Source organism: Euleptes europaea, chromosome 21, assembly GCF_029931775.1.
Source record: "Euleptes europaea isolate rEulEur1 chromosome 21, rEulEur1.hap1, whole genome shotgun sequence".
In the NCBI taxonomy this organism is placed as follows: domain Eukaryota; kingdom Metazoa; phylum Chordata; class Lepidosauria; order Squamata; family Sphaerodactylidae; genus Euleptes; species Euleptes europaea.
This window is the reverse complement of record NC_079332.1, coordinates 10,501,192-10,514,694: the sequence shown is the minus strand read 5'-3', so window position 1 is coordinate 10,514,694 and position 13,503 is coordinate 10,501,192. Positions and strand designations below refer to the sequence as shown.

The following is a 13,503-nucleotide window of genomic DNA, read 5'->3' as shown; positions in this document are numbered from 1 at the left end:
TGGGGAAACCAGCCCTGTTCACCAGATTATACTGGGTGATAATACTGGGTGATCCTTCATGCATGTGTTTCTGTTGTGGCCTCTCTGGCTGTTTTTCCTGCTGTTGAGTAGAAGAAAGTTTACTGCCAGAAGTGTGCATCCCTGAAGTATGTGACGATGTTGCAAGTCCTCTTGTCCTAGCATGACGCTTGGGCTGGATCTGCGCGACCCATACGAAGAAGAAGAGTTGGTTTTTATATGCCGACTTTCTCTACCACTTAAGGAAGATTCAAACCGGCTTACAGTCCACTTCCCTTCCTCTCCCCTTGACAGACACCCTGTGAGGTAGGAGAGGCTGAGAGAGTGTGACTAGCCCCAGGTCACCCAGCTAGCTTCGTGTGTAGGAGCAGGGAAACAAATCCAGTTCACCAGATTAGCCTCCGCCGCTCATGTGGAGGAGAGGGGAATCAAACTCGGTTCTCCAGATCAGAGTCCGCCGCTCCAAACCACCACTCTTAACTACTACACCATGCTGGCTCTCATAAGAGAGGCATCTGACATAGCAATGCATTTTCTCTGGCATGATTGGAAACCAGGCTTGCCAACGGGAAGCCTGCCCTTGGTTCACGCAGGCCCGGGTTCCCCAGTGCCGAAAACGCTGTGTCCAAGGTCTGGCAATACTGTTGACTTTCAACACTGTCTCAGAGGACACGTCTTTGGGGAAAACAACTACCATGCTGTTCTGCCTTAGCCAAATTACACCAACACAGGCTGGACATCTGTGCCATTATACTGACACACCCCCCCCATAACCCCCAAGCTGCAAAGTCTCAGTTCCCCTGAGGTATGCCATCTTTTCTTGAATCTGATAAGAGGGAGGGCAGGAAGGGATGAGTCGGTGCTCGGCTCTCATGGCCCTTTCATACATGCCCAGGGTAATGCCGATCAATGGGGGAGGGGCCGTGGCTCAGTGGCAGAGCATCTCCTTGGCATGCAGAAGGTCCCAGGTTCAATCCCCGGCATCTCCAGTTAAAGGGACTAGGCAAGGACGTGATGTGAAAGACCCCTGCCTGAGACCCTGGAGAGCCGCTGCCGGTCTGAGTAGACAATACTGACTTGGATGGACCAAGGGTCTGATTCAGTAGAAGGCAGCTTCATGTGTTCATCTGCTCAATAGCCATTTTGGGGTCAGGAAGGAATTGTCCTCCAGGCCAGATTGGCCAGGGATCCTGTAGGTTTTTGCCTTCCTCTGGGCATAGAGCAGGGGTCACTGGGGGAGGGTGGGGGAAGGTGGTATTTCCGGCATTGTGCAGGGGGATGGACTAGATGACCCTGGATGTCCCTTCCAGCTGTATGTTAAGCACCATGGAGAAAGGTTTTTTAAAAAATCTTACTATACTTGCTGATTACAACAGAGATATGATTTTTCTTGCAGATATAGACTTTTTATTGATTTGATGCTTTGTTATTCTGAAAAGAAATATGGTTTTGAAAAATCTAATTAATACATCCATTCTTCAAAAGACTGGCTGGTATCTCCATGGACTTGGCCCCGAATCCTCTAAGCAAACTCTAACACCAGTTCCACCAAACCAGTTCCAGAAAACGATCACAACAGGGAGCTTTATAAGTTATAGCTTGGTGTCTTCTGGCTTGCCCGGCTTTGCCAATGCTTGCTTCCTTCTGTCCACTGCATGGAGGATCTTCTTCCTCGGCCCCAGCTGCATCTGTATGCTCCGGAGGTCTTCATCCGAACACAACGTGAGCGTCTCTAAATCAATATTTTCTCTCATCAAGATAGGAAGGAATTCATTCAGCTCCAGCGATGCCAGAAAAACTTCGAGGGGGGTGGTCTCCACATTGTCGTCATCCCACCCGATGTCTTCTTCGATCCAAGGTGCCTCAGGATCGTTCCCCAGATCCGGGTCCTCAGCCACCTCGGCCCTTTTGAACTGAAACAGTTCGTTGGGTATTTGGAAACGGATCTCTTCTTTCTCAGGCAACACGGGGGCAGCAGTTACGCCCGTGGCCAAATTGTTCCTGAAAACAAGGTTACCAAGACCGGGGCGATTAAAAATTGACTTCTGTTCCTCTTCAGAAATACCGTCTTTGCCTTGGTTTTCTGGTTCGTCCTCCTCGTTTTCGTTGAACATGTCCATCACGGTTGTACGGCCCGCTGGGATGTCCTTTGCTTGGTTACTGCTTTCCATGTTCTGGTCATCTAAATCCTCTTTCTTTTTTGCCCTTCGCCTGAAGGTGTCCTTCAAATATTTGGGGACTGTCCCTAGTGAGCTGGAGGTAAAAAAATTCTTCACGCGCTCCTGGGTGGTCGTTCCTCCCGCGGCATGCGTCCTGTTGTAATGCTTGTTCATTTTATACTCGTGTCTCTCTTGGCGTCGTTCACACTCCTGGATCTGCCTCTCAGCGTTACGCTGGGCCTGGGCCTTCATGTGGGAGGCTTTTTTGGGGTTCTTGATGGTCTGCTCCGTGGCGGCGTTGTCAAGGACTCGGACGCATTCGTAGTGGTTCCTGTTGGCAGCCGCGTCCAGAGGAGAGCGCATGTGGTTATCCAGGGCGAAGATATTGGCGCCAAAGTTGATTAAGAAGGAAACACAGTGGATGTGGCCGTTGGAGGCTGCATGGTGGAGAGGGGTGTTCCCCCAAATGTCACACTTGTCTGGATCCCCTCTGGGAAAACACAACACAAACGAGAGAGTAAGAAACAAAGAATCAGAGTTGGAAGGTACCACCAGGGTCATCTAGTCCAACCCCCTGCACAATGCAGGAAATTCACAATTACCTCCCCTCCCACACACACCCCTAGTGACCAGAAGATGCCCAAGATGCCCTCCCTTTCATCATCTGCCTAAGATCACAGAATCAGCATTGCTGCAGATGGCCATCTAGCCTCTGCTTAAAAACCTCCAGGGAAGGAGAGCTTACCACCTCCCGAGGAGGCCTGTTCCACTGAGGAACTGCTCTCTGTTAGAAAATTCTTCCTAATGTCTAGACGGCAACTCTTTGGATTTAATTTCAACCCGTTGGTTCTGGTCCGACCTTCTGGAGCAACAGAAAACAACTCGGCACCCTCCTCTATATGACAGCACTTGACAGTACTTGAAGATGGTTATCATATCCCCTCTCAGTCTTCTCCTCTTCAGGCTAAACATACCCAGCTCCTTCAGCCTTTCCTCATAGGATGTGGTCTCCAGACCCCTCACCATCTTGGTTGCCCTCCTCTGGACCCGTTCCAGCTTGTCTACATCTTTCTTAAAGATAGGGTTGATGTATAATTATGCATGGTATGGAGAGAGTGGACAGGGAGAAGCTTTTCTCACTCTCTCATAATACCAGAACGCGGGGTCACTGCTGAAGCTGGAGGGTGAGAGATTCAAAACAGATAAAGGGAGGTATTTCTTCACACGACGCGTAGTTGTGCTACTTAAAACATGGTGGCTGCCGCCTTTTGCACAAGTTGCTAGTTTTTGAATTCCCTTCAAGGCTAAAGTTTCCAAGAGGTTGTGGTGGACAAGAGGGTATTCTGTGTTCATTGAGGAGACTTGAGTTCAAATGCCTACACTGTCATGAGGCTCCCTGAGATGCTAATTTTCTATAGGCAGAGATATCAAATCAGATATTTGCATATATATCAGATCAAGTCTGGAGTGGTAAGCCCACACAAGGATCTACCACAAGAAACTATGAGAACCAGATGACAGCGAGAAGTACTGTAGCCTAGCCCTTTCCCTGAGATGCTGACTTGCTACAGGCGGGGATTGTCTTATGCAGACCCAGTGAGGTCAGCCCCGCCCATTTGAAGTGATAAGGCCTAGACTGGAAGCGGACCACTTTATAAGCTACATTTTCCCTTCCTTAATGAACAAAGAACTGTGACACGCTATATTTACTTTAACCCCAGATGAATAGACTGCACTAGGAAAAGCAATCATACCGTCTAAAGGTCAGTGTTATTGGCAATAAAATACAGCAAATAAAACTACGGGCCATGCCTAAAAGCCAGAAATGAAACATCATTTACCGATGCCTACCGTTGATGTCCCAATGCTTCTTACTTTCTAAATTCATTCAGCCTTCCTCTGTTCCTCTCCCCAGAGACAAATAATGCATTTTACACACAGCGTTTTCTTTCCGAAGGCCCCAAAACGGACAGGCTAGCATTCAAAGCATAATACTTTCAAATGTTCAAAGCGCATGTCACATAACAGCTTGTCTCGATGGCTCTGGGAGGGGTTTCTCATTCTCTGTAAGCATCGGACCTATTTCTATGAGCTACTTCATGAAGTGGGGCTGCACCCCGGCACGGTGACAGAAAGTGCCGTCAAGTCGCAGTTGGCTTGTGGCAACCCCATAGGGTTTTCGAGGCAAGAGGCATTCGGAGGTGGTTTCCCATTGCCTGCCTCCCCGTGGGCTGGAGAGAACAGGGGCTGGCCCAAGGTTTGGAGAGAACAGGGGCTGACCCAAGGTCACCCAGCAGGCTTCATGTGGAGGAGTGGGGAATCGAACCCGTTTCTCCAGATTGGAGTCCGCCGCTCTCGACACCATGCTGGCTCTACTGGCGCCCCAGTACGGTGGAACAAAGTTTGCTTGGCACCTGCTTGGAGACTTTGCTGTGCAGATGGACTGGGAGGGGAGGCACCCAGCAGTGACCGGCAGTGAACCAGTCCGGCAGAAGGCAACAAAGGAAATCAATTTATGCCCCACTTTTCTTCCCGATGGTGACACGAAGTCGCTTGCGACATCGTTCTTCCTTCTTCCCTTTCTCCTCACAACAACCCTGCGAAGTAGATTAGGTTAAGAAAGAGGGCGACTGGCCGAAGGTCACCCGGCAAGCTTCCACGGCAGAGCGGGCCGTTACTGGGTCCCTTGAACACGCCTGCACACGAAGCCAGCTGGGTGACCTTGGGCTAGTCACAGTTCTCTTAGAGCTCTCTCAGCCCCACCCACCTCACAGGGTGAATGTTGTGGGGAGGGAAGGGAAGGTGATTGTAAGCCGGTTTGCGTCTCCCTTAAGTGGTAGGGAAAGTCGGCCAACTCTTCTTCTTCTTATCTGAAGATCTTAGGAAAGGAGGGAAAACTCATTCTAACAACAGCGTTGTCACTGTGTCCACTGGGTAAGGATTTAATTGCCTGGAAAACCGGGGTGCTTTCCCCGACCTGCCTGAAATTTGCTCAGGAGGTTCCTCAGGATCCAGTCCCTAACTGTTCCGACCCAGCTGCATGGAAATAGCAAGAGTTACAGATAAAAATTTATTTCCCGTTGAAATTAATAAAGTACGGGGATCAAAATGAGCCAAATTTGTACAGTAATGAACATTAATATAAAAGATTAACCATCAAAACAAGCCAGAAACCACCTGTATAAAATGTGTCATTTATTTATGCCCCAGTTTGCTCCCTCAGTCGGGACCGAAAATGGTTTTCTTCGCCTTTTTATGCTCGTATCAATAGGTCTGGCTGAGAATGTGTGACTGGCGGAAGGTCACCCAGTGAGCTATCATGGCAGGGCCAGCATTCGAACCTGGGTCTTTCAGATCCTAGTCCAAACCTCTAACTGCTCTGTCTACACGCACCCCAATATGTGTGCCCTTTTCTTCCATAGTATGAGAGAGGACTGGGGAGATCAGACATATCTAGGGTTGCCAGGTCTGTCTTCACCATCGGTGGGAGGTTTTTTGGAGCGGAGCCTGAGGATGGCAGGGCTTGGAGATAGGAGGGACTTCAGTGCCATAGAGTCCAATTACCAAAGCGGCCATTTTCTCCAGGTGAACTGATCTCTACCGGATGGGGATCAGATGTAATAGCAGGAGATCACCAGCTATTACCTGGAGGTTAGAATTCAAGGTGCAAGCACCAGCAAAAGTAAACCTAAAATAAGGTAACTACAATACAAAATTGCTCTTAAAATGTATATTAAAGGCAATTACTAACAGGCACAACCTTGGTTGAGCAAACAGGAAATTTACAAAAGGTTCAAAGTGAATTCAATATAACAGCAGACATGCTTTACACAAAGATAAATATAGGCAAAAGTGCTCAATCGGAAGCTTAAATAAATGTGGGATTGCCGAAGGAAGGGAGAACCGGCTCAAGGCCTAGGCTAGGCAGCATCACATACATCTGCGCCTCTCCAGTGGTCCTGTTTTACAAAGATCATCCCTACCAATCTCAAACCAGTTACTGGGGAAAAAAACAAAAGAGAATGGAAAGTGTTTTTTTTTTTGCAGAACTGAGGGCACCCTTTTGATTTCTCTGTTCCCTTTGGGTCCACTCACCCTCTTCGGCAGATGACTTCCATCGCCTCCAGGCGTCCGTGGTATGAGGCCAGCAAGGTGGGCGTCATCCCGTCCACGTCGGAGGTGTTGAGATCTTTTTGGGTGGCTTCTTTCAGCAGCTCCAAGTTGCCATCAGCGGCTGCCTGGTGGTACCGGGTGGACATCTTTTGGCGCCCTCGGAGGCAGAAGCGTCTTCAACGCGCCAAGCGGCAGCCGAACTCCGCAACCACACACTCCTGCATCGTGCAGAGTCAATTAATGATTACAGAAAAGAGGTGGAGCGGAAATGAGGAACCAAAGGTCGCCTATGCTTCACGAAGCAGCATTATTCCATGTGTCGTCATCTCGGTTTTAGAGCATGCGGGGTTTCGAAGGACATCGCGCCACCAGCTGGCGAAAATAGCCAGGGAAACTCCAAAAATGGGAACTGGCTCCACGTTCTCCAACATTTGACCGAAGAAAATAGGACTGTGAACACATGGACACTTGAAGCTGCCTTCTACTGAACCAGACCCTGGGTCCATCCAAGTCAGTATTGTCGACTCAGACCGGCAGCGGCTCTCCAGGGTCTCAGGCAGGGGGTCTTTCACATCACCTCCTTGCCTAGTCCCTTTAACTGGAGATGCTGGGAATTGAACCTGGGACCTTCTGCATGCCAAGCAGATGCTCGATCACTGAGCCATGGCTCCTCTCCATGGCTCTCCAGGGTCTCAGGTCACCTACTTGCCTGGTCCCTTTAACTGGAGATGCCGGGGATTGAACCTGGGACCATCTGCAAGCCAAACAGATGCTCTACCATTCAGTCCCTTCCCTTTGCCTTCTACTGAACCAGACTCTTGGTCCATCAATGTCAGTATCGTCTACTCAGACCGGCAGCGGCTCTCCAGGGTCTCAGACAGAGGTAGGCCAGACTGAGGTAGAGAGGCTGGCCAAAGGTCACCCAGTGAGTTTCATGATTGAGCAAGACCCCTCTCTTCATGATCTCCTCAGGACAACCCTGTGAGGTAGGTCAGACTGAGGTAGAGAGGCTGGCCAAAGGTCACCCAGTGAGTTTCATGGTTGAGCAAGACCCCTCTCTCCATGATCTCCTCAGGACAACCCTGTGAGGTAGACCAGACTGAGGTAGAGTGGCTGGCCAAAGGTCGCCCAGTGAGTTTCATGGTCGAGCAAGACCCCTCTCTCCATGATCTCCTCAGGACAACCCTATGAGGTAGGCCAGACTGAGACTGGGTGACTGGCCCACGACTACCCAGCGAGGGAGGCAAGGCTTTGAACCCAGGACTCGTCTCGTGGAATCTGCACCACCACGTTGGTTCTCGTAAGGATATTAGGCAAACTGCAGGTATCTGTGAGAGACTAAACATCAGCACAGCTGTGGGGCAAACAGGACGGACGAAACTGTACAGGGATGCTACTGGCATGAGAACCAGGGCTTGACGCGGAGCCAGGAACTGGCCTAACTCACGTCAAGAGCCTTTACTCGTGAAATTTTTAACGGGACCATTTAAAGGATACTCCTTGATTTAATCCCTTTTAATGATTTTGAATTATGATTATATTAAGATACTGAATTAATAATTAGATGAGATAAGATAAGTATATATTAGTTAACAGGATAGGGATTAGGGCTGTTAGCAAAAGTACAAAAAAAATTAAGTTAGGATGGAAGAGAGTGTGGGGGAAGTAATTTTTTACTTTAATTGTTATAATTATTTTCTTTTTATTATCTTGTTTGATTTCAAATAATTGATGTTTTTCTTTTTTTACACATGTTAATGAAATGAAGAAAACAATTTTTTTTTAAAAAGCCTTTACTCATGTCAAGGCCTGACACGTGCGAGTTCGGCCAGGCCCTATAGAAAAGATCAAACAAATGCACCCTAATTTCCCTTTCGAGGGTTTGTCAGGCCTTCTATGGCTCACCATGCCAGAAACAAGCTCCGCTTGCGTCCTGAGGGGAAGCCTTTTCTTCTCTTGGAAGCGTGGGACAGAAAGCGGCGAACTCTCGAGTGTTGCAAACGGAGATTTCCTTCTTTGTCCTGAAAAGATGTCCTGGAACCAAAACCACTTCAAGCTGAAAAGAGTGAGACGCACGAGCCTTGGTGGGAACCATCGAGGGCTTTAAGGTCATTGTCGAAAGGGGACTTTTCTCCCACCCCTCCTCTGCTTGCAAAAAGGAGGCAGTGGCGTTTTGCGGCATGAATTTCGATTCTCAGGGCTGATGACTCACTTGCTTATATTATTGGTTTATATCATAAACCAGTGTGGCGTCGTGGTTAAGAGCAGTGGACTCTGACCTGGTGAACCGGGTTCGATTCCCCACTTCCTCCACAAGAGCTGCGGAGGCTAATCTGGTGAACTGGAGTTGTTTCCCCGCTCCCACACACAAAGCCAGCTGGGTCAGCTTGGGCCAGTCACAGCTCTCTCAGCCCCACCTACCTCACCGGGCGTTGGTTGTGGGGAAGGGAAGGTGATTGTAAGCCGGTTTGGGTCTAAGTGGAAGAGAAAGTCGGCATATAAAAACCAACTCTTCTTCTTCTTCTTCTAGTATATGATTGATTCTCAACTACTTATACAATTGAGAAAGGACTCTTGCGTGACACCTGAACACCAAAAAATTGGTTGTTCCCATTTTTACAAGGTCACTTTGTCAGGTGCGTGAAATTAATCCGTAATCCGCATAACACACACACATATAGACACCGTGACAAGCCTTTATTTTCCTACTGAGGGGACGCACACAGTGTCCTAACATTTTTGGGATCTGAGTTCGTTTTGAGTTAGAAACCTTCCCCTCAGTTTCCAGGTGTTCTACAGGTAGGGAGTGTATAAGAACATAAGAACAGCCATGTTGGATCAGACCAAGGCCCATCACGTCCAGCAGTCTGTTCGCACAGCGGCCAACCAGGTTCCTCTAGGTTTTGGGTTCGCCGCCGTGAGTTAAATCTTGTGGCGCACAAAGGAGATTTATTGAAATCTCTGAGGCTGGCATAAAAATAAAGATAGTTGCACCAATTAAGTGAATGAAGCGTAAGCTCGTGGGGCATGTACAAAGAGCAGACAGGTAGGCAAAGAACTCAAAAATGTATAAATACTCCCATGTGTTGCATGAGGTCTTTGAAGAGTTGTGTTTGGCTGTCTTGAGACAGAGCTCTTCCTGCTAGCATAATAAAACCTCTTGCTTCTAAAGAAATAACCTGAGCCGTCCCTGTTCTTGGTGGGTCTGTGCCATTGAACGGGGTCTGGCATTTGCTTTGTTCTGCAAAGCAAATGTGCTGTAGCTTGACTAATGGAAGCCCTAAAACGAAAGCCTGTTGCTACGGCACCCTCCTGAAAGGCCAAAATAGGCCCTACCCAAGGGAACGGTTTCAGGGATCGCTGCATTCAGAACTAGCAGCTGTTTTACCATCCAGTTAATAAAGAGTTGAAGACAAGGACATTGCCTCTGCAAGAACAGTTCAAGAAGAAATGGACAGCATAGCCTGTTTTTTTTCCCCTTAGCTTGTAGGGAAGTAAGGATTGGAACCAGTGATTAGTGGTTTGCTTAGGACCGGGAAATGTCCCAATATTCCCTCCTACCATGACACTTGTTACCACCCTGAATAATCTACTTTTCAGGATTATTGTGAGAAGATAACCTACGCTTCTTCTTTAAAAAAAAAAAAGGCAAAATAGAACATAATGGAAAGATATTAAGGCTACTTATAAATACTGTCTTTTTTTCAAAAGGCAAAATATAATGGATAGTTATTAAGGCTACTTATAAATACTGACTTTTTTAAAGGCAGAATAGAACATATCAAAGCCTGTTTTTCCTCTCCCTAAAACTAGTAATTGCCACATATTGCATTTCGAGTTCAGCATATGCAACTCTAGCAGCTTATCAAAGCAGTAAAGATGAAATGTTCCATCAATGAAGCCACAGTTTAAAAAAAAAACTGTTTAAAAAAATAGTGTTATTTTTAAATAAAAATAAATAAATCAGTTTTTAATAAAGATTGATTGATTGACCTGCAGCATTCCTCACACACGATTGCCTAGGTATTATCCCACCCTTCTTCCAGTGTGTGTGTGTCAAGTGAGCTTGCAAGCTACGCAGGGTTAGCCCTAGTTAGTACTTGGATGGGTCACTACGCAGAGGGAGGCAACGGCAAGCCAACTGTGTTAGCTTCTTGCCTTGAAAACCCTAGGGGTGGGGGGGTTACCGCATTATGTATTCCCAGCGACGTATTAAGAGTTTGAAAATGTTATAAAAAACATCGCTTTAAAAGGGTTTTGGGATGCCACGGCTAAAAAATGGCCGGAAGACGTCTTCACAGCTAAAGGGGCCAAACAAGGTGCAAACAGTATTTTTTATAACAGTTTCAAACTCTTAATATGTCACTGGGAATACATAATGCGGTAACCGCCCCAGGTCACCATAGGTTGGTTGCAACTTGATGTTGCTTTACACACAGAGAAGTTAATACTGTGACAGCTTAAATGCAAGCATCGCCCCCTGGTGGTTATTCCACCGCCGTTCATTCCCAGGGTTAGGGTTAGACCCCGAAACGTCTTGCTCTGGCCCTGAACAAATGCAAAACAATCTGTGTCTAAGTAGGATTGCCCCCCAGGTGGCAGCTAAATTGGCCCTGGGATTTGACAATTGGGAGTGTCTGACAATGACCGACGGCTGTTCTTCTGTAGCAAGGCGGTGGCGTGCTGTACTCGGTAGCCGTGCAACTGACCTACGGGCCTCCAGAAAGACGGCTGACGGTGGAATCGAGAACGGTTTGTGCTCCAGGTAAGACCCTGACCCAAGGCCTGGGCCCTGATCTTCGGCATGCGTGCAGTAGGATTTCTCTCACGTGAAACTCAGTTTGCTCACTGCACCAAGTAAGGACTTGCACGGGGCGGTCTTAGAATCCGGTCAGTGTGATGCGCCGGTAAACTGTTCATTAGCTCAGCTGAGATGCCAGCCGAGGCAGGGGTGGAACCGCGTGCCGGTGCGTGTCGAATAGATGTAGTATCTTGGGCAGATGCCAGGCTGTTAAAATGCGAACAGATGCCCCGTGACTGACCTATAGCATCGACCACTTTGAGATGTGAGCCTTTCCAGACCGACACAGAGCGCCGTAATAGCCATTAGTACTCAGCCAGCAGATGCTTCTGCAGCAATTAGGCTGGGAAGTCATGGCTTTCTGACTTCGCTCTGCCAGCCCTCAAGCAGTTAGGTTTTTGAGCTCTTCCAACTCGATGGCCTCCTGTCTTGCTCCTGGCAACACGCTCCCGGCAGTGTCTTGAGTGGGCAGGGAAGCAAAATAGGTCCCCCCATCATTTGCAGCAATTGCCTTCTCTGGTTTCTCTCTCCCCCCACCCCAAATTAGCTAACACTATTGGATAGCCAAGGCTAGCCTGATTTTGTCAGCTGTCAGAAGCTATGCAGGGTCAGCCCTGGCAAGTATTTGGATGGGAGACCTCCAAGGATTTCCAGGGTCGTGATGCAGAGGCAAGCAATGGCAAAACCACCTCTGAATGTCCCTTGAGAATCTTACAGGTTGCCTTACGTCAGCTGTGACTGGATTGGAAAATTACACACAGTGGTGTTGTAGAAGGAAGAAAAGTTGGTTTTTATATGCCGACTTTTTTACCTCTTAAGGGAGAATCAAACCGGCTTACAATCACCTTCCCCTCCCCACAACAGACACCCTGTGAAGCAGGTGGGGCTGAGAGAGTTCTAAGACAGCTGTGACTAGCCCATGGTCACCCAGCTGGCTTCGTGTGTAGGAGTGGGGAGACAAATCCAGTTCACCAGATTGGCCTCCGCCGCTCATGTGGAGGAGTGGGGAATCAAACCTGGTTCTCCGGATCAGAGTCCACTGCTCCAAACCACCGCTCTTAACCACTACACCACGCTGGCTGTCTTTGATTCATTTATGTTTCCTCCCTTGGTATTCCCACGTAGGAGAAAGGAGGGGCTTTAATAAAAAGAAATGGCTTTAATTAAAAGATTGCACACAAAGTTGAGGTATCCTGGAAAATGGGGCCTAATTGTGAAAACCCACCTCTCTGTTCAGGCCCAGCAACGTGCAATGCCACACACATGACCATTGCCATCCCGGCCTTCCCGGGAACTCTGTCAGCCTAGACAATAAGAACATTCACCTGAGCCGACGTCAAGCCGATGGAGTCAGCGTGGACCTAAGGAGGGGCGTGAAGCTATACATCGACAAGAAGGCCCTGAAGTCTAGGGTAAGAGCTTGTGGTTGGGTTGGCGTGTACCCTGGGCTGGAGGAAGGAGACCAGATCTGGGGCAGTTCTGTGCAAGATCCCCAAACTTTTGAGCCTGCAGGCACCTTGCCATTGAAGCCCCTCCCCTCACCCCACCCTCCTCAGGCTCCGCCCCAAGAATCTCCAGGTATTTCCCAAACCGGAGCTGGCAACCCTGCCAACAGGTGAATTTGTGTGTGTGTTCGTTACAGGTCTACAGAGATGCCAGCTGTTCGAGCTTTCAGCGTTACGCTTCCTCACTCAAACTGAGTTTCGACGTCGGCGGCGAAATGGCAACCACGATTATGTACCCAGAGTGTCCTTGTGAGCAAAATGCACCACTGGGTAAGAGAGGGGCACGGCCTACGCTTGGTCTGTGGCATTTGACCTTTCTGGATCGTGCCCCCGGCATCGGGAAGCGTTTTCATCTTTGCCCCGGGTGATCGTCTAATGAAGTCTGTTGAAAAGATGGTCTGTTCTGCAGAACAGGAAGGGGACTCATCTTTGACTCCAGAGTAGCTCTGTTCCCCTGACTAACCAACCTAAGAAGGGGTAAAGGTCCCCTGTGCAAGCACCGGGTCATTCCTGACCCATGGGGTGACGTCACATCCCGACGTTCCCTAGGCAGACTTTGTTTGCGGGGTGGTTTGCCAGTGCCTTACCCAGTCATCTTCCCTTTACCCATCAAGCTGGTTACTCATTTTACCGACCTCGGAAGGATGAAAGGCTTAGTCGATCTTGAGCCGGCTACCTGAAACCGACTTCTACCAGGATCGAACTCAGGTCGTGAGCAGAGCTTGGACTGCAGTACTGCAGCTTAACACTCTGCGCCCAGGGCCCCTTTTAACCTAAGGCTTCCTTTACAAGCCGCCTTTATTTCTAATAAGGAGAAAAAAAATGCTAAGTCTGTTCAAATCTGCTTCTAAGGAATCTTATGTAATCACAACTGCCTGCTTCTTATTTTATGTGGCCGACAAAGCCT

The 13,503-nt window shown here is 48.5% G+C and overlaps 2 protein-coding genes across 2 annotated transcripts; one reads left to right on the top strand and one right to left on the bottom strand.

Annotated features, from left to right (window-relative positions):
* Window positions 1-1,610: 1,610 nt before the first annotated feature.
* ANKS4B (ankyrin repeat and sterile alpha motif domain containing 4B) lies at window positions 1,611-6,436 on the bottom strand. The gene is made up of 2 exons (XM_056866451.1): window positions 6,273-6,436; window positions 1,611-2,667 (listed from the first exon to the last, which is right to left on the bottom strand). Exons 1-2 carry the CDS (start codon window positions 6,434-6,436, stop codon window positions 1,611-1,613), a joined length of 1,221 nt encoding a protein of 406 aa, XP_056722429.1.
* A 1,760-nt stretch (window positions 6,437-8,196) lies between these two features.
* On the top strand, window positions 8,197-12,964 carry ZP2 (zona pellucida glycoprotein 2). The gene is given in 5 exon segments (XM_056866609.1): window positions 8,197-8,355; window positions 10,959-11,055; window positions 12,329-12,394; window positions 12,397-12,503; window positions 12,734-12,964. Coding segments are annotated over 5 exon segments (660 nt in total).
* The last annotated feature ends 539 nt before the right edge of the window (window positions 12,965-13,503 follow it).